Source organism: Stegodyphus dumicola, chromosome 11 (assembly GCF_044657685.1).
Source record: "Stegodyphus dumicola isolate Sdum_Otavi_A_Nest chromosome 11, ASM4465768v1".
In the NCBI taxonomy this organism is placed as follows: Eukaryota; Metazoa; Arthropoda; class Arachnida; order Araneae; family Eresidae; genus Stegodyphus; species Stegodyphus dumicola.
The window spans coordinates 76275762-76297830 of record NC_140778.1 but is presented as its reverse complement, the minus strand read 5'-3'; the positions used below and the strand labels follow the sequence as shown (position 1 = coordinate 76297830).

Below are 22069 nucleotides of genomic sequence, written 5' to 3'. Positions count from 1 at the left end.
GTAATAAAAATATTCAGTTTAATGCAAATATGTGAATCAATTTATACATATAAATTTTAAGTGTATGACTTCTGTTGGATGTTTTAAGTAAACAATCAAAAAAATTAACCTTTTTATCAACTTATCTTGCACATATATACATTATTACTTTTTTTTCCTATAAGAATAAACTTAATCTAATATAATAATCTAAAAATAAATGATACACAATATCTATTAAGGCAGACCATTTTTAGTACAGTAATAAATAATACAAGCAATATAATTTAATACTTTCAGTTGTCAGAGAATGAAGTGAGTTTTGTGAAGCTATTTAATGAAAAAATCTGAAAACAATTTTTGGTGGTTCTAAAATACAAGTTCTAAAAGAATTAAAATATGTACATGAGATAAATGCCACTCTTTTTGTTTTAACCCCTTTGAATAAATTTTAACCAATTTGATACTTTTTTTACTTCTTTTCAAAACCTTGAAATAAATGAGAAACTGATTTCAGGACCAACACATTTCAAGAAATATTGCTAACTGCAATGAATCAGCACACACGTGACTTCATCAGAACCATCAGAATGTCTTGTATTACCTTTATTTATTTATTTAAAGTTACTAATGGATTTATATGTAGAAGAGCTGAGATTTCTAATACAGTTACCACACTGGCATTTTTAATGATCTTTTCACTAATGATTTAAAATCTCTCTCTATTTTTTTTTTATTATTATTATTTTTCAAATGAAAAGTTTTTGTTCATTTGTTTCCAAAATAACAGCTACTTCCTTAGTTCAATTATTATTTTTCTTAACTGGTTTGTCTGGTGAACTCCTGTGATTTTTTTTTTTTTTTTTTTTTGAATACATTTATTCTGTAATTTGCTGTTTTCAGTAGTTTTTTAATTTCTCTTTTGAAAAGTTTTCTGCATTTTAACTTAATAGCCTTGAAACTTATGATCACCATTCAAAATCTAACTTCCATTTTAAATTTCAATGTTTACCTGGATTCATAACAAGTGTATTATTTTTAAATTATTCAGACAACTTAAGAGCTCTGTGTCTTACATCTTCATAATGGTAGAAAATTTCATTGTACAGCCTATGTACATTTTAGTTTTGTCATGTCATGCCATTTGTGAAATATTCCTTCTCTCTGCTTAATTTTATTCCATATCTAGAGATATTCAGTAAGTTTAAGCATAATAAATTTGTAGAAGATAAATGTCTAAAATTCCATTTTCAGTTTCCTATGTAGACTTTTACATTTGCATTTAGTACAGCAATCAATTACGCATTGAATTCCAATATAAAAATATTTTTTATCACAGCCTTCAGATCATTCCTGAACATCATTCAAATCATCATCAGACTGCAGTATGAAATATACAAATACTTCTTCTGTTTTTGAAACAAAAAAGAATGATGACAAGGTCTAGTGAACATTGTGCATAGGGTATAAGCTGAAATTATTATTCCTGGAACAGCAATCTGGCAAATTTTAGTCTTGTGTGCTGCAGCGTTTTTATGCATAGCGGAATTTTACTGCTGAGTTTGCTACACAGTTTTATAGTTAATAGGAATTGTATTGGATTATTACGTCAAAAAAATGTGAGAACTATCTGTCTAAGAGAAGATATGCCTTTTCAAAGGAACAATATAAGGAAACTGGCTCTGATTCACTTTATACATGAGGAAAACAGCAAAATCTCCTCTGGAGCCAGCCTATTCGTCAAGATAAAACTCTGAGCGAATTACTAGCATTCAGCGGATTTACCTCTCGGCCGCTGGTGGGCCTAGTACAAGTTGAGTCAACAGGTTAGCGTAATAAACACCTTTTATCATGATATTATGTGACCTATAATCTATAAGCAATGCTCTTCATAAAAAATGTTAATTCCGTTTGCTTTCTGTATTCTGAACTTAGCTCTTGTTTATCTATTCTCTTGTTTTGAGATCTGCTCATCAAAACAGAGCAGCAGGTCAATTAAAGAAGGATATGCATGCAGTGCAATCATCTTCAGTACGATCTCAAGTCATAGTCACGTCTTTAATCCACCTAAAATCCAGTCCCAGTACTTCTCACTATTTGAGCAAAAGTATAATTCCTGTTGGAGTCTAAATTAAGATGAGCTCCGGTATTTCAATTTTCTACTGAACTATTTTCATTAATTAAATTGAATTATCTAATTTTATTTATTAATTTACATTTTATTTTTATTTTTTCTTTATTTTTATCTTTGTTGACGACCTATCATAGTCCTTCTTCTTTTAGAAATTAAGTACTGACCACAATGCATTGAGGCATAAAATTGAACAGGCACTCGTATAATCCTATGACAAACATTCCACACTTGCTAGATAATGTGTTTCATATTGAGGACATCGAAGCACTGAGCCTACGCAGGCCAGATAGAGCTTAAGACACATTATTTTGATCACTGCAAAGCACGCAAGGGCTTTCTGCCTAAGAACAGGGATGCTTTTGCGGAGCACTTTTTAAAGGTTCGATTTGGTTTGTTTGATTTTAGAAAAGCACTTGAGGGCTATTTGTCTAAAGAAGAGCAAAGATTCTTGATGGCTTCATGATGGACTTTTCGAAGAAAACTAGCTGGCATTCACATTGCGCAAGAGAAAACATCAAAAACTCCCATGCGACCAGTCCGTTCGCTGGAATTTCAAACCAGTCGAACTAACAGTATTCACCAAATTTACTGGTAGGTTTATACTCAACAAGGGACATATTTTTGGAGCAGGTAGGTAGTGTAAGTGTCAGTAAATGACGTAGCCAATCTTGGGCAATAAGCTATGAGTGGCGTTCTTTATCCTACTGAAATATCGTGCTTGGATTCTTTGTCAGGTATTGGTGTATATTGGTTGAGACAGATAGATTTTCGTATGTTATGTCTCATGTGCAAGCAGTAATTAGAATGGTGCAAAGCATAGTATAACATCGTCAACGTATTAGACAGTGAGAAATGTGACAACACTGACTAAGAAAGGAATGCAAAAGATACAAAAGCAGATTCGAAATACATCTGTATTCTACTCAAATCAGAAGGTGAATGCCCATATGATAAGGGTAACACAAACGCAATTATCACTAGGGGATATAATCCTACTTAATTGTGATGCAGTCTCTCTACTGTATATTCATGCTGTGTACGAGATCGTCCACGAATTTCTGAGAAATTATGTTCAATTCTTCTTGCATGGCTGATTACAGCTATGAAAGCATTGAAAGGCACTAGCGACGGGCTGTCAAAAGTCCCCAGACCATACACCATATATTAAGTTGGAGCATACGACAGCCTTCAGAATGCCTACGCTAAGACAGGTGCTATATCTTCACTCCTTAACAAGCTAGCGACAGTTGGTATACCCTGAAGTGTAGCATTATTGTTCGCGAAGAATCTTGGAAAAGATGCACGTGAGGAGAAGAACATTAGCACAACTGCAGTCAGTAGTGAATTAATCTTCTTCAGATGTATGGAGCTTCATATAGCGACCAAGCATTTCACTTCCACAAACGAAAATTTGAGCACTTGCAAACAGTTTCCTTTCGATGATCTCAGAGGGACGACTGCGTAATCTCTGCTTTATCTAGATATTTAGACTTCCAGAATGGCTAGATAATCTAAATATCAGAAGATTAAAGCTGTTATCTTATTCTTGAACCGGGATGATAACGCCTCATATAATATTGCAGCGGCTGATCTATTGTCCTAGAAAACTGGATGACACCCCCTTTCCCTGTTTAGTCTTGCCAGCGACTGCTGCTATCCTTAAAGCTCAACTCCATTGCTGAGCTACTCAGTGGCGTAAAGGGGGTGTATGATGCGCCGTCGCAGAGGGGCGCCAAATGGTCTCCAAACAAGATTTTCATCATATCACTGTGTTTTTTTCGGGAAGGGGGGCGCCAAAAAGGTATTTTGCCCCGGGCGCCAGTTATGCTCGCCACTCCACTGGAGCTACTCAGATCTTTTGTTTGCAACACTACAGAAGACACTGCCTCCGACGAGAAGGCATGAAAGTCCGCAAAGCGATCAAAACACCATGAGATAGTTTCGTAGTGATATCAATGTTATAGCTAGAGACGGGCGAGGGTGGACAACTGTCCCTGGGCGTAGTGTCACGGAAATGCCAAACTGACGAAGTTTTAGAATGAAACAGTTTCCATACTTAGAAAACAGAAGGGTGTATGAAATCTGCAGTTGTCTTTAGGCGCTGAAAACTATAGCCAAGTCTTTAGCCATATTGGATGTCCAGTAATAGATTGCATGCATCTTAGGATGTCACCCACTGTCACCACCACCAGATGATGGGAGTCATTAGCATAGATATCGCATCATCTAAAGACGGCTCTCCAATGGCCGAGCGGTAAAGCCGATAAACTCGGGCCGGGCCTCGAATCCCGGCGAGCAGATTGGCTGCTAACTAAGCGTTTTCATGGTTTCCATATGTGTAACCTATATACAGTCCAATTTCCCTTAGAAAGTCTTTCACGAAGCCATCCCTTCCCTTAGACAGGTAGCCCTCGAATGTTTCACCATAACTAAATAAACTGAACCCAACTCATCATCTGTAAGAGAAGATATCAGTTCTTCATATCCTGGCGTGGTTGTTTGTGGAAAACCACTACCAGAGTTGGATTAGCCATTAAGGAAAGTAAGCACGTGCTTAGGGCATCAGGTAAAGGCGGCGTTACTAAAAGGTGCTTAAAGATTCAAACAAAGAGTGCAAAGGGTCCACAAAAATAAAATTCTCACTGCAGATTTTAGAAGATACCTAGTGCACTTAATCCAAGCCCGAGAAAGAGGCGTTATACTATAGATGTATGTGGAGGCAGCAAAATCTTTGAAGTGCTACGGGCATATAAAAGTCTAATTTGGCAATGAGCATTACTAAACATTCTGATAGCTGCTCCCTTTGTTCGAAATGTAATCCAAACTACTGACATGATGTGTATAGTCGCACTTTGGCCTTCGTTCAAACTTCCAGACAAAGTCGTCCAGATATTGTCTATAGAACTGTCACGCTGAGACTACAAATCGATGTTGTTAAAACCGAGTGTACCGTGCAGTAGCTTCCGTTCATGTTTTGAGCATACACCATGCTTTATACCCTCTCCTACACCCCATAGATGTCATGCTACGTATATGTGCATGCTGTCCAATACCGGACCCTAAGTGATCTCCTAATTGATCTTTTTGTTGCATCTTCTTGTTTGTACTAACGTTACATTAATTTCTCCATTTCATTCTTAATTTTTATTATTTATATAATTGCAGAACTGATCAGCTATCGTGGATGACTTCTTAAATCGCAATATTTTACAGGAGCAGAAGCACGCTGTCCACTAGGAAGGTTGGGATTTATGCTACTGACCGGGAAATTCGCTTAGCTACATATAGGAACTGTGTGCAGCCAAAATAAAATAAGATACTAAGTCACTAATTTTCTCTTTCCTTACCGCTTGGCTTCGTGTTCTAATTAGAAGCACGTTCGGCTGGCAATAGGGAAGTCCAGAATGCAAATCCTGGGGCGGTCATTCGCTGATATTTTCTATTTCAAATAAATACCTAAAGGCTCAACCAACTAACCAAGTGGTTCCCAAACTAAAATGTGGTAGACGATAATTCTTCACCACCAGCAGGTGGCGATTAGGTTACCACCTCCCCAACTGCCTTTTAAATGGGGAAGAATGTACGGAATTTTCTTTTTTCTCAACGCATGCTTTCATGATGTAATTAGAAGCACTTCTGGATGGCAGTCTTTAAGCCCAGATTTCGAATCCAGGATAGGTCATTTCTGATTTTTTTTTTTTGGCTCCTAAATAAACCTAATATTATACATTATACATCACCGTTCTATGGTGCTCTACACTCATCTACAATAGCACAATCTCAAATAGAGCTACCAGTGCTTTAATATCGAGATTAGTGTACATAGTGACTCTGAAATTGCAGTTTCGATGGTAATGGTTCAGAGGCACATGTTCTACTGTAGTGTGGATTAGGTTAACATGTCTTTCTGGAGCTGTTTCCAAAGCAGAAGGGTGCTGATCATTCTACAGATTTAAGGCGAATGATAAGGCCTTTACCGAAGCTTATAAGTTGGGTAAATCAATGTCTACATGATCTTTTTTCTGATTACATACTTTTTGTTTTGTGTCATATGGGGACAAACTGTATACTAGTTTTTATGCCTGCTTTGAATCAGACACTAATTTTTGTTTGCAGCACCACTATAGGGTTTGCAGTCATACCCTGCTACACGACACTTGAACCATTAGCATCTATGTTCACATATTGCTCAATTGATTTATTAGTTATAGCTTATGTGCATACATTTCTTTGTCATATGTGTATGTATTTTAATATGAATCTTTTGTAAAAAATAAATTAGACTTACATATATGCATAGGCAAGCTAGTTTGCTATACGAAAATAAAATAAAATTAAAAACCCTGTTCCTTAGACCATATCAACTGGCTGTTTACCCAAGTCTCATATATTGCTATAGCACCAGATGTTAAATTTAAATCGACCACTTCATTTGAAAGTTATAAAATGGACATTTGTATACTATGTTATCTTTTAGTACATGCTCAGCTGTTGAATTTTTATGGCAAAGGTCCTGAGGGGTATCTGCTTAAAAGAAGAGATGCCCTTCTTTGAGCACTTTTTGAATGAAACTGACTTGTATTCATATTAAACATAGGGAAACTGTAAAAACAGAAATGTAGCTAACCCATTTGATAGAATTCAAACCTAAATTGTATCACCAGTATTCTGTGTCTTATCTATTCGAGAACCGACACCGGTGGGTATTCTTCTAAAGCAAGATTTTGGTTTATGTTTGCATATAGATATTACTTATGCAGTAGATCATTATCAGAAATATAAAAATAGTGATATCATTGAATGAAATTAAAAAAAAAATAATAATTCCATTTTGCTACAAACTTCATACACAGGAAACAAGAGAAATAATGCTTTGAATTTTGCTCATCAGAAGAAGCATTAAATAATACAGCACTTTTGATGAGCACAGTTAATTGGTGTGTATATGTATTTTAATCAGTGAGTTGTTCTAAAAGATGTTTCATGGAATGGTCAGACTTTCTTAATTTCTCAACCAGACTAGCAGCATTGTTCATCTGACATGAGACAAACTTAAATTAAGATATACATAATTTTTAAAACAGGGCACATAAATTTCTATATAATGGCTAACATAAATTATATTTTATGTTAGCCATTATATAGAAAATTGGCTATATAAACAGAAAATCTAAAATATACAGCTGCCTATTCCACAAACAAAAAAAGGACAAATAATCTTAAAATGAACTCAATGATTGCAGACTATAGTAATAACAATTTATTCAAAATGAATGTAGATACAATATTTTACTTTTAAACATGTCAAGAAACTTGTAGTGATCATCCAGCTAATTCAGTTTGCTTTTAAAAAAGTGTGCATTGAAATTAAAAAAAAAAAAAAAAAAAAAAAAAAAAAACAAGAATTTAAAGAAAAAAGAACAAGAGCTTTTCATTATTAAAAACTGTTATGACCTAGAAGAAATCTAATCATATCCTTTCACATTACCATCCATGCACACCAATCACATAATCATCCAGCTAGTTGGAGAAAAATGGTTTTAGGTAATGAATTATTTTGCTTTTTTAATTCCTCTGATATGAAACTCAGGCAGATCAGGTTCATGAATTTAATTGTAAAATACGGGTATTGAGAAGCAACTGTCATTGGCGAAGGGCTTGGGCATATTGTAGATGACAGTAGGAATCTGCCCCATAGTTATCCCTATGGGACAGACGGATAGAGGACTAATGTCAATTTCAAAAATATGTCTCTGCAATAATATTTTATTAAATTAATTATGTGAGGTTTGTTTGATGCATTATGAAAAATGAGCACTATTTATGAACAACTTAAGATACTTAACAGTAAATTATCATCACATACATCACAAAAAGAAATGTATCTCTTTGAGTGTGCATATAGTGAGCTTGGATATATATATATATAAAAGTATATTTTATTTAGTATTATAATATATTATTCTTTTTCATATTTTTATGTTAAATGATAATTCTTAAATAGATAAGAATGAATGAATTTATAAAAACAATCATCTCAACCTTTATAATAAATGACACCTAAAGGTTTTCTCAAAATTTAATACAGTTATTCCCATACATGTTGATTTGGCATCCATAGTTGTTATGGCCAAACTATTATAATGCAAATAACAGAAGAAAAAAAAAATACAAAATGCATTTTAAATGAGAACAGGCCACATCATGCCAAAATAATTTGTACTAAAATTCCAATCATAAGCCAAAATATACAAGTATAAAATAAAAAAATTAAAAAAATATTGTTCTGACATCAAATACAAAACTGCTTACTTTGCTTATAGTACTTAACATTTTATTCAGGGTTAAATTAAAACATCAAAATTCTCAACATTAGAGATACAGAAAATATATTAAAAAAATGTATATGATATAGTATACAATCTCAGCATGCACAATTTATCAATTAAATTTGACTTCCTTTATACGTATTTTTCAAATCATGAGAAACAGTTTTTGGCTGATTTTTGTGATGAAACATTAGAAGATATTTTCCAAGAAGGGATGCTTTAAGGCAAACTGGCTTGCATTCATATTACACGTGGAAAAATCATGACGACGCTTATGCAGGCAGTCCATTCACCAGGATTCAAGCTATTAGTGTTCAGCCTCTCACCAGCTTGTCCACTGGCACACAACAGCCTCTTGTAATACATTATCTGCAGACATGAAATCCTGTATTTATATGAAAAGAAAAAGTTATACATTCAATATTAATTACAAAACCCATTTTCATACATGCCTGCTGACAAATTATAAGTAATCCTCAACTCATGATGAGTATTGTTCCAATAGTTCCATCATAAGTTCATACTGATGTAACTCAGGGTCTTAATAAAATTATACCTTGGTATGTTTGATTATATTGTTATGAATAAGGCTTCTGTTTTACATGAAAATGGTTTAAGGAGGTATAAACTTATGTGACATTTATAAACAATTTATTTGCATACATTCACATGAATTTTATAAAATTAATACATATACATCCCTTTCATTAGTTGATAAGAACAAAAATATATACAAAATTCTTTTAATTAAAATAATGGATAAGTAACTGTTACTTATTTGAAAGAATTATTGTAAAATACAACTTAGTGAAAAATTATTATTCAGGTATGATCAGAATCCTATAAAAACAATGCATGTATGCATAAGCTGTTTATATTTTTCTGTAAAATAAACATTTGATCTGGACAACTGCATACTTTTATTTCAAGATGCTTTTTTAGTTAGGACTACCTAATATACACTAATGTTTGTGAAAATCACAACCATGAAGGAATTATGCACTTTGAACCAAACTTACATGAAATGTAAAGTGAGTTAAGACATACAAATGATTAGAATTACAAAGGGATTATGCATGCATGAAACGAGAACTGGCAGTTGTAAAGGACTGTAAAGTTGTGCTGAAATCTGTTTATCATCCTCCGTCTGCAGTGAACATTTAATTTGTGCTCAGTATGCCTCATCAACAGCAGAGGATGCCATACCAACAAGTTTGAACGAGGCAACATCATCTGTATGCAAGAGGGTGGACTTTCATATCAAACAATCACAGCCCGCACGCAGCACAATGCCACAACAGTGATGCATGTTTGGAAGAAATGGACAGCGAGAACCAAACAAGGTGAAATCCTGGCAATGGGGCACACAACAGCACAGGACGACAAACACCTCATCTGCATGGCTGTGATGGATTGTAGAGCATCCTCTCGTATGTTAGTACAATATTGGAGCACAGTTACAAGTGTTCGTCGCTGTCTGCTGCAACATGAACTGCATGTAAGGGTTCCTCTACGCAGGATTGCCCTGTCGCTGAGTAACATATGCCTCCGACTTCAGTGAGCACTGCAACTCAGTGCGTGGCGTGCTCTGTGGCAACAAGTTGCTTTCTCCAACAAATCTTGCTACAATCTGGAGTATAATGATGACAGAGTATGCATTATTTGATGCATTCCAGGCACTATATTTTAGGGGGAAAATATGCCTGTGCACAAGCCTTCTTTAAGGTACAACAGGTTTTGCATCTTCCCCAGATATGTTGCTCAATCAGCATGCCTAGGATTTCATCGGTCAGCGACTCGCACGTACAGCTAGTGGGCCACACACTGAAACTGAACTTTCACATCAATTCAAAGCCATTCCCCAGGATTACATTCAGAACCTATACGATTCAATGCCACGATGTGTACAGGCTCTCGCTCAGCATGACAGAAACCCAAAGTACTGATTTTCCAACTTTCGTTTTTTTTTTTTTTTTTGTTTTTTTTTTTGTTTGTAAATGTGATCGTTTACTTGTATCACTATTGGTAATATGCGGAATAAATTTCATTCATTTCCGACAATTCCTTCATGGTGTTGCATTTTTCACAAACATTAGTGTGTCTACAGCATCCAGTGCCTGCTCAGCATCCTCTCGTATGTTACTGAAGATAAATGACTAACTGAAGACAATTTTTAATCTCTATTGAAATGTCCGTAATGATTCGTTGCTAAGCACAGAATCTTAAATAACACTTGTCACTCCTAGAAATGCCTCATTCTGCCTCTAGTCCATCATCAGAAAACTCCATCAACCTGCTGTGGAGGAAGCTCCACGTTTATAAAATCATTGCCATCATCTTCAAAGGCAGAATTACAGATGTTCTGGGAATCCCATATTATCTTTAAATTCTTTCAAAGCTTTTCTCAAGCCTTTTCTTGTACAATGCAATCATAAAATGCTTGTTAAAATTCTACTCAGTATCAACTGTAATCTCCAAATGCGGCTTTATGAATTTGTGTCCATCATCTATACAAATTACACTGACCAAAAAAAAAAAAAAAAAGCATTATCTAATTTTTAAAATTACATTATCTTTCGGCTATGCCGAACTGGATGACGAAAGGGGCAATTCTCAGAACCCGCACATTTCCAGGAAACCCGTTATCGCTCAGATTGGGACCACGTGATCCTTCAGAAGCAGAACTTTCATCTGATTGGTTCATTTCTACCCCGGACAGAGTTTCAGCTGAAACATTTTTGGCGAGGTTTGAAGAAATATCACATAGCCGCTACATTGTTTCTGTAGCTAGGTGGGATTCTTTTTTAAGAATCCTCCCATTTAAACCAGTGATACCAAAAACTTGTTTCTCAGGAAAGTCCCGTCTAGCAGGGACTGTTGATAGAAGTAAATAACCGCTTTAATCAACACTCACTAATAATATAGTAAAATCACAATGACCAAAATTAGCCTCAATCCACTATGTCTAATCCGTTTTCAAAACACATGTTTCACTTTTGTGATAAGAGGAGAGTGGAATGTGGAAATGAACATGAGCTCAGCATAAGAGCGTATAGGTAGTGATCACTTTAGGTTTTCTACAAATGACATTCAGTGGATGAGTTGAATGTTGCCTTTTTTCCCTCTGAGATAGCTAGATGGTGTTACTAGGTGGCTTAAAGTACAGTCAAAAGTCTTTAATCTGGAATGATCTATAATCCGGACCTCAAAGCTACAAACTTTCTGCACATGCTTAAATGCATGCACATATGCGTTTAATGTATAATGGACGGTATAAGCTAAGCTAAAATTATCTATTTCAGTTAATGTTGCAGATCGCGTTGTTCCTTATTCTTCTAATTGGATCCGGCTTATTATTTTTTGCAGACTGTTAGAGCAATTTTATAAAAAGTAAGCTTGAACATTCGATTATGTCAAAAAGAGTTTCCGATTCTGGAGATATCAAAGGTTTTACAAGCGAAAGCACGTTTTGATGTCCATGAAACAAAAAGTGGAATTGCTGCAAAAAATGGTTAAAGGCATGAAGAAAGTGACAGAGAGGTGATTTGTTTCTCTAACCATTCCGAAATCTGTTTATAATTTTCGTGCTGCTCTGCGGGAGAGGAGGGGGTACGTTGCAGCGCACAATGAACTGGAAGTTGATCTGTCAGCACTATCCTCATCTTCAGGGCAGATGTTTTCATTTTATTTGGCTTATAATTCCTCACTAAATGCAGTATTTCATCTTGATGTACTCCGTCTTTGATATGATTTAAATCAAATTCATCATTATAAATATCACGAATACACATGAAATAGTTTTCTGGTTGCAATTTTCTAATTTCAACTATGCGTAATGTATGCTTTACACATGCGCACGTTGAAAGAAAAGTTTATTAAAGTAAACAAATAAATATTAAACTTTTTTTTGTAAATTTTGATACCCTTTAGATCATAATTGCTCTTTATTTCATATTTTTAATTTTATAATTTCTGCATGCCATCTTAAAAGATTTAAACTGATGAGCTATAATACAAAAAAACCGATAATCCGAAATCGCCGAAGAGTCCAAATTAAAGACTTTTGACTGTTTATGATAACCAAATGAGCACCACAGCATTTAATGGGTTAATATATGACATAATTACACAGATTGGAATTTGCTAGCAAGTTTGCCCTTGAAACAGAAAAGAAAATTAAAAATCCTGCTCCAAAGGACATTCCAGCTGGCAACTTTATGAAATTTATATACTACTGTTACGAAATAATTTGATCCAGTTTTGTGAAATTAACAAAATATATGGCATTAATGAACTATACAATCATCTGATGCATATTTTAACTTTGAATGTCAAATCAGAATAGGGACTTTTTTTTTTTTTTTTTTTTTTTGCACTGTGGCTGATTCTTACCTTTAGTCATAAAGATGATTATTATGATGCATGTTGCTTTATCGAAGACCTGCCAATGATGGATTACTATATTTCCACCCCACTTTACAGTGCTGAAATTTATTAAAAATATTTCCCTCATTTTCCACTTTTTTCAATAAATTAATTAGAACGAGCTTTCCTATAGTTTAAAATGTATTTGTTGATGTGGTAATCATTGTCTTACTTACAAAGACAAAATCCTATAAATACATACAAAGGTTACATTGAACCTTTCTTCTTGTAATTTTTTACCTTAATGCCAAATTAACACAAGAACTGTTGAAACACAGTGAAGCAAACACAAACTGACATTCATTCTATGATTTCAGCTGCATACTCAACTTCTTGCCTACGACTCTGCAGTTGTGCAATTCTAAGATGTTTCTTCAAGTAAAAAATTGGTCGATGTGTACATGGATACCGAGGATGTGTAATTCTTAAAAACGCACCAAGCAGTCGGTGATTTTTCATTGTTTTTCTTGAAGTCCTGTTCTAGATATTTTTGCATGTTTACAGAATTAATTCAAATTTGTAACCGGCGATATGATGAGTTAGCGATTTTCTAAAACACATGAAAACAATCGATTTGGCGACTTGGCAATTTTTTTAAAACTCGCCAATCTGGACCGTAATATCTAGTTTTACCATATTGCTGTTGTGAAAAGACATGTTTGAAGATGAGTACAAGTTTAACAATTTAAAAATACTGTAATCCTAAAAACAAATCATATGGACCATGGCAGACAAAAAAATAAGAAAGGCACTGCAAAAGCATATGGTTAGACATGGCCAGAATCTCATAAAAAATAGCACACATTAGCTTCTTGGCAAAACATACTTTAGCTCAACTTCGATGTTAATGTTTCTGGTTAAGCAGAAGCAACATTAAAACTGGTTTGCAGTAAATGCTGCCAAATGAACACATAACTGAAATATTTGCTGATATTAAGAAAAATATTAATTTGTTCAGCTAGACATTGAGCACCAATGCTCATCCAATAACAACAACAAAATTGTAAATTTGTTCACAGAATGTAATAAGAAATTTGTGTAAATAAGTACATAAGCAACAACAACAACAAAAGGCACATCAATATCACTGCCACACCCTACAATTACGTTTGAATAAGAAAACAGAGTTATGCGCACAGCATTGAAAGAATACCTTTGAAGTACACCATATTCATTTCTTATCCTGAATCGAGCAGAACCATGTAATTATTTAATCTGCAACTACATTTTGAAATTTAATAATACACACAAATTATATACATTTAATACACATTTTGTACCGAAATTAAATAATTACAAATATAGTTTTTACTAACCTATACATGCAGAAATTCAGGGAAAAAAGATCGCATTTACCAGTTTGCTTTAAAAGAATGAATTAACATAAATAATTACAATTGAAAACCTATTCATTTAAGCAAATAATGGATTATAAATTTTAATTTTACTTTACAATCAAGAATGAGAATAGCCACATCACACCCACACCACGCTGCATACAGGCAAGAGAACATTAACTGGGCTGAATAACAAAACAACCATCACAGCAAAAGCTACTGCTTCTTGCTGCAATTTTTAATTTCGCTACAAATAACAGAATAATACTAGAATTGCTTACAATAAGTGTACATAGAATGTTAGGCTTTTGGTATTAATATTACACTCTCTAGCTCGGCTGAAGTTAATATGTTAATGTTTCTGGCTAAGCATGTTCAACTAGATGCATTATTAAAGCTGATTTCCAATAACGTCTGGAAAGTTGAGCGCAGATAACCAAAATATTTGCTCAGCCAGATATTTAACATTACTATTAATACGATATCAAAGAGAACATGAAAAAATGAGTATATTTGTTCAAAAGAACACAGAAATAGAAGAATATATTACATTTCGCAGTATTTAAAGAAAAATGGGTGAATAAGTACATAAACGAAACGAATTTTTTTTCTTCCTTTTAACTGCACACACAAACCAATAAACTATATACAATTCATAAATAATTTTGTATTCAAAGTTAATTAAATATTTACAAAATCAAAAATAATTCTTACCTATACATTCAGCAGAAAACGAATTATGCCTATAATTGCGGTCTGTGCAAGAAAAAAAATAATGATTAAAATTAATCAAAAAGACAATTAAATTTAAAAAAAACTATTCATTTAAGTGGAAAAAGCATTAGAATTTTAATTTATTTGAATTTCAACTTAAAATTTGGAACAATAGATAACACTTGTATACTCACCACTACAACATCCCACCACGTTCGAGAACAAAATGGCGCTCGATTCGCATGGCACATTGGAGGCATGTTCATGCGCAGATGGTCTCTGCGCAACCAGTCGTACGTTTAGCATTTTTACCATGTTTGAGCTAGCCATCCGACGTCGTACGGGTAGACACTTCCAACAAAGTATCGAAACTTCGTAATCGATTACAAAGCGCAAAGTAATCACAATCAGCTATTCGTCATCGATGGGGAAAGGACAGTCTGGGCCATCCGAAAAAGCGGCGACCTATTTTGTGTGAGGAAAATGAGAGATCATGGGATATGTCATGTGATATTAATGGACGAATTACGGTTCTTTAATCGGAAAAGGGGGGAAATCGGGAAAAAATCTGGAAATTTTGTATTTGGCTTTATTCTGTGTTGTGTGAAACAGTGTTCGTGAATTTTTGGATCCCATGGCCGTAACTAAAGTGAATTCGAAATGGGTATTTATGTATGTATTAATTTAATGTATGTGCTCATTTATATTTTAAGTAGTGTTTTTGAATTTAATTATATTTTAATTAAATGATAGTTATTTTGTGAATTTTATGTTTGTAGGAATTTGGTATACGTTTCAGTTGAAATAAACGTGCATGGAAATAATTTAAATATTTGATATTAAGTATTTGTAATGCTTGCGGTATGAATTCGTTGGTGACGTGTATAATGTAATAGATGATTTAGAGGTAAAAGTTTTTGGACATTTTATTTATTTTATATGTGGAAATGTTCATTACTTTTTCGCGATCAGGTAATTTCATACATGTTCTTTTTACCGGGTTTAAAGATTGAGAAAATTGTCATGTATTTTCGTGAAATTTTTCTAATTTATGAGAAAAAAGTAGTGTACATGGATATAGTGAAGGGTGTGCGCAATGCCATTTTTGTGCAATTCTGGGATGTTTTTTTAAGTAAAAATAAGTCGACGTGTACATGGTTTAGTGATATTTTAATTAAATGATAGTTATTTTGTGAATTTTATGTTTATAGGAATTTGGTATACATTTAAGTTGAAGTAAACGTGCATGGAAATAGTTTAAATATTTGATACTAACTATTTGTAATGCTTGCGGTATGAATTCGTTGGTGACGTGTATAATGTAATAGATGATTTAGAGGTAAAAGTTTTTGGATATTTTATTTATTTTATATGTGGAAATGTTCATATTTGGAAAGGGTAAATACTTTTTCGCGATCAGGTAATTTCATATATGTTCTTTTTACCGGGTTTAAAGATTGAGAAAATTGTCATGTATTTTCGTGAAATTTTTCTAATTTATGAGAAAAAAGCAGTGTACATGGATATAGTGAAGAGTGTGCGCAATGCCATTTTTGTGCAATTCTGGGATGTTTTTTTAAGTAAAAATAAGTCGGCGTGTACATGGTTTATGTGTATGTGTTATTTTGAAAAACGCGTAAGGAGTATGGTATTGTGCACTTTTTCCCAATTTTGCAGTGAATGTTTGTCATGATTAAGCCAACGAGATAATATACTGGTAGAGAGCTTATTGCAACCTTCAACCGGTTCCAACATTAGTGTCACGTGACTGCTGCGCGAATTCCGAAAGTCCGGAAATACTTAACATTGCTTTCTATGGGACGAAAGACTGCTGCTCTGCTTGGTCACATAAAATTTAAGTAAAAATGGTTATTCGCTGCAGCGCCTATGGATGTAAAGAAAGTTTCGTGAAAGGAGGACCTGTAACCTTTCATAGGTAAGTTAAAACTGCATGATTTATTATTTTATTTTCAGTATTTCTGTCGTTTTACTATCTCTGTTGAATTGGTTGGAAATTTTCAGCCATATTGTACAAGAAAATTGCCGCTGTATATGACATTTTCAGCATGTATTATTAGCATCAAAATGTATTAAATACTGTGACACTATTTACTGGATTCATCCTTTACAAATAATTGAATTTTATATGTTGTTTCCGTGTATTCCGTTGAAATAGAAAGCTGCGCCAATTGGCGTTAACTTTTTTTCGCCAAGTCGTACGCGTTTTGATTTCATAAACAACTACTGCTTGCGATAAAAAAAGAAAAATGCTGTTATTAGCATTAAATTATTGAGAAAAGATTGTGCGATATGTTTACTTTGTTAAAAAAAAAAAAAAGCTGAAGATCTTGATTCATGCAACATTGAACATAAACAGTTAAACAGCATTATTTTAAAAATCAGATTACTTTTATAGAGCTCAATGCTGTATCATTATTTTCTATAAAATCAATTAAAATAAAAATAATCTGGATTATAATTCTGTCTCATCTACGATGCTGTTAGAAATTTAATGTAATTGAAAAAATGTGATGTAAAAAACTTAACCATATTTTAAATAGTATTTAAAAAAAAAAAGGAGAGTGAGAGAATTTTTAACTGTAATATCGTTTTGATCCTAATAATAAATACTGAGTTGAAGTTTGTTACCGTTTGATACATATTCAATATAAAATATTTGTTATAGTTAATAAGATGTATTCATCCCCCCATGACATACACATGAGTGTGGAAATCAGTAATTAAGATTGCATTATTTTGTTCCAGTAATATAATCTCAAGAAAAGAGAGTGCATTATTATGTTTCAGTAATATAATCTCAAGAAAAGAGAGGTGGTGCTCATTTTAGAAGTTGAACCTGCATGCAGTGAAATATAATTTTGTTAATAGATTTTTATTAAGAAAGAATTGTTGATGACAAAATCAAACTAACTTTTTTCAACATTGCCTTGAGCACAAATTTTTCCCATCATTAACAATCTAATTTGAAAGTGACTCATTTTCTTTTAAATTTCACTTGACCCTCTTTTCTCTAGAAGGCACCTTTTGACCTGTAATTTGATGTATTACAAATTGTGTTTTTGAAAGTACGTACTATTGTAAAATAATTTTAAGGTGGTCCAAAAGGACCTTTTGATTTCCATTCCAATACAGAATCACGAAATAAGAATTCTCATGTAATAAAAGGCTAAAGGGAAAAATGCCATCCCCATATACAGACAATTATATTATTGTTTTGACTCTAATTGTAGGTATATTTACATTTCTTTCCAATGAAAAATTACTACACTTTTAAAATTTCATGATATTTTTCAGCATGTACTTAAAGAATTCTTAAATGATTCTGAAAAATTAACATTCTTCTGCAGTATACCTGTATGACCTGGAATACATATATGTGTGTAATTTAATACTTCATTTGCTACTTTAGTACAATTAAGTTTTTTTTTTTTTTTTCATTTATAGTTTCCTTAAAGATCCAGAAAGGCAAAAACAACTGCGGCGGGAAAACTTTAGAGTAACCAAGTATTCAAAGTTATGTTCGAAACATTTTACATCAGACTGCTTCAATAGAACAAAGTTTGGAGGCACCTGGTTAAAGGCCACAGCAATTCCAACGTTATTTAATTTCCCTTCTCACTTATAAAAAAATGTTTACAAGCGAAAGTCGTCAAAAAAGCCACTTCAGCCCAATCCAGAAGAGTCTATGCACTATTCAGAAAGTAAGTGATGCTCTATTTTCAATTTCAGTATCATGTACTTAACATACTTATTTATGTATGTGAGAGAGAGTCTAGGAAGAAATTGTACTTTGATTAAGTCTACATAACATGCTGTGATGTAGTAATTTTTTTCTTTGAATTCTATTAATTGTATTGGTTTCAATATGTTAAATAGCATTTTTAGAGAGAAAAATAGTTTTGTAAGTAGGTGAATTTTGTTGCATTCTAGACTTATATTCAGTTTAGAAATTTCCAGAATGCTTGTAATTTACTTTTAGCCTACTTTTTTATTTATGTTTATGTTTCAGTTTCATTTGTAAATTAAATTTAATGAACTTAGCTTGAAAATTTTATGCAATTGCTAATTAAAGCAACTAAAACACTTGAACTATTACACGATAAAGTAATCTGAGATTATGGGAACTTTTAAAACTAATTTAGTTTATATCTACAACATCTTGCCTGAACTCTAATATTTTGCAAGGTATTGAAAGCTTGTGAAGAAAAACCCATTATTTATTTTTTACTAATTTAAGATGGCAAATTACCCTCAAAATCTCCTTGCTTGCTATAAATATTCATGTTTCATAACTTTTAATTCTGTTTCCTCTCAGAAAGACATTACACAAATAAAATAATCCTTTTCCTCCACACCAAATCAAATTATTAGCCATAAAATTACTGAAATGCGTTATTAAGCTCCAATGAGTATGATTTATAAATAATAATAATTATTATTAATATAACACTTATATTTAATATTTCGTCTTGAAATCTGTTGTAGGTTCAGCAAGTACATCTGTAACTCCTGAAAGAAGGAAACGGCTGCATTACTTGGGAGATTTTAATTATGAGGATGTTACATCTCCAAGTAAAGCAAAAAAAGTTCTTGAAATAGCTCAGCAGCAAAATATCAGCATGAAAAGAAAAATTAAATTGTTAGATAAACAGAACAAAAGACTGAAGAAGCGTGTGGCCTCTTTAGACGAGCTGCTGACTGAGTTAAAAACTCAGAATTTAATATCTGATTCAGCGTCAACAATTTTAGGGGTAAGCTTAACAAATTTTTACAATATCCAGTTTTGTATCTCTCTTACAATTATTTTATCCATCATTTCCAAGAGAAATTGTGCTTTTAACTATAGTTTTGGTTTTTAACTATAACTTAATTTAGGGGTAATTCATAAATGATGTTGCACATTTTCATAAAATTTTTTATCCTCCTTCCCTTGCCAAATGTCAGGCTATTACATAAACATATACTTTCACTTCTGATTTAAAGCTGGGAAATGCTGATCTAAATCATTTAGTAAGAATCAGTAGAATTTTTATTAATCCCAGGAAAGTTGTTTTAGCCCCAATAGAAAGAAATACCCTCAATTTTTGTAATTTCAAAATTTAATCAGCTGATTTTAAATGCTGTTTTTTAACCAAAATGTGTGTGATGTCACACTTTTTATTACTCTTCTTCCCCCTTGTGACAATTGCACAAACCCCCTCCCCCATCAGAGCGTGACATCCTTTTTGGATGGCCCCTTATCATGCACCCTAAGATATAATGAATACTTGCTGAGAATTTTCAAAATGTAATAATCAGAAATATATGTCTAATCAAGTAATTCTTTGATTAAGGAAATGACATGCAGGATGCAATGTCACAGGTTGTATTTCCATTAGTGTCATGAAAATATTGCATCTGTAGGTTTTTTTAAATATTTCTGAGGTGACCATTACATAAAAATGTTATAAGTTATTGCTAAAACTCATCTATGTTTTATTATATTATATTTAAAATTTTTATGTTTAATATTATATTAAAATCTTAATTTTTTTTGCTCCCTTCCTCTAGTTGTCTGGAGCTGCAGGGGACTTCATAGAAAGACTTGAATGTAGTAATTCAAGAGCTGAATATTCAGAAGACCTCCGAACATTTGCCATGACTTTAAATTTTTATTAGGCAAAAGCATATAATTATGTCAGACATCAACGACAGTCTTCTACTTTAAGAAGGTGGTATGGTAAAATTAGTGGTTCTCCTGGATTTACGAAGGAAGCCCTACAATCATTGAAACTTAAAGCAGAAGAAGCTTTAAAGATAAACAAAACCATTTATGGAGTTCTTATTGTCAATGAAATGGCAATACGACAACATATTGAATGGGATAGAACTCGTTTTACTGGATATGTTGACTTAGGTACTGACATAGATGATGATGAGCTGCCTCATGCAAAAGAGGCTTTAGTTTTCATGGTGAATGCCATTAATGGAAGCTGGAAGGTTCCAGTTTCGTATTTTTTGATAAATGGGTTAAATGCTCTAGAAAGAGCCAATCTTATTAATGAGGCCCTTCATTATTTTCAAGAGACTGGCATTAGAATTATAAGTTTGACATTTGATGGTTGCAGTAGCAATATTGCAACTGCAAATGCATTAGGTGCAAATTTACAAAGCAATAATTTAATCAATTATTTTCCACACCCTGCCACCGGAGACAATGTGTATGTCATAATGGATCCTTGCCATATGTTGAAGCTTGTTAGAAATTGCTTGGCATCAAAAGGATCCATTGTTGATGGTGACAGTGGCTTCATTTTGTGGGAGCATATAATCAATTTAGAAAAATTTCAAAAGGAGCAAGGCCTTCATGCTGCAACAAAGTTACGGGCACGGCACATAGAATGGTATTGTGAAAAAATGAAGGTTAAACTTGCAGCCCAGGTTTTCAGTAATAGTGTTGCTGATGCTCTTTTATATTTAGAAAACGATTTAAAACACCCCACATTCATTGGCTGTGCTCCAACCATAAAATTTTTAAAAATATTCAATAGCCTTTTTGACATCTTAAACAGCAAAAACCTATTAAGTAAAGATTTTAAATCTCCAATTAAGCCCCAAAATAAAGATACTATATTAAATTTCTTAAATACAGCACAAGAATACATAAAAAACTTAAGAACAAGTAAAATTGGAGAATACATATTGCATAGCAACAGGAAAACAGGATTTTTAGTTTGCATGAATAGTATTAAATCGTTATATATTGAGCTGTGTGAAATTTCACCTCACCCATTAAACTTTTTCCTGACATACAAATTATCACAGGACCACCTTGAGTTATTTTTCAGTGCCATACGCACAAAAGGTGGTCACAACAACAACCCTACTGCAAAACAATTTAAAGCAGCATATGTTCGCTCACTGATGCACCATCACATAATGACATCAGGTAGTGCAAATTGCATCGTTTTAGACGATACAAATATTTTAAATGTGAGCAGTTCCACTAATATGTACTTGAAGTCAATCAATTTCAACTCCACATATACCTTTAAAGGTGATTTTAATTTTTCTGAGAATTGTGTTACTGAAGATCATTCTTTTGCATTAACAAGCTGTAAACAATTCTCAGACTTTGTTAGTGATGTTGT

The 22069-nt window shown here is 33.1% G+C and overlaps 1 protein-coding gene and 1 long non-coding RNA gene across 3 annotated transcripts; one reads left to right on the top strand and one right to left on the bottom strand.

Moving 5' to 3' along the window:
* Positions 1-8425: 8425 nt before the first annotated feature.
* Positions 8426-15172, bottom strand: LOC146994123 (uncharacterized). Its single transcript, XR_015044015.1, has 3 exons — positions 15113-15172; positions 14919-14960; positions 8426-8827 (listed from the first exon to the last, which is right to left on the bottom strand). It is a non-coding gene; the product is annotated as an uncharacterized LOC146994123 (long non-coding RNA).
* A 111-nt stretch (positions 15173-15283) lies between these two features.
* On the top strand, positions 15284-20627 carry LOC146994122 (uncharacterized). Of its 2 annotated transcripts, none has more exons than XM_085826867.1 (4): positions 15284-15590; positions 18384-18640; positions 19425-19690; positions 20490-20627. In XM_085826867.1, exons 2-4 carry the CDS (start codon positions 18625-18627, stop codon positions 20595-20597), a joined length of 390 nt encoding a protein of 129 aa, XP_085682993.1. In that variant the 5' UTR covers positions 15284-15590; positions 18384-18624; the 3' UTR covers positions 20598-20627. The 2 variants fall into 2 exon arrangements, with proteins under 2 accessions (XP_085682993.1, XP_085682992.1); XM_085826866.1 differs by lacking the exon at positions 15284-15590 and adding an exon at positions 16281-16854.
* The last annotated feature ends 1442 nt before the right edge of the window (positions 20628-22069 follow it).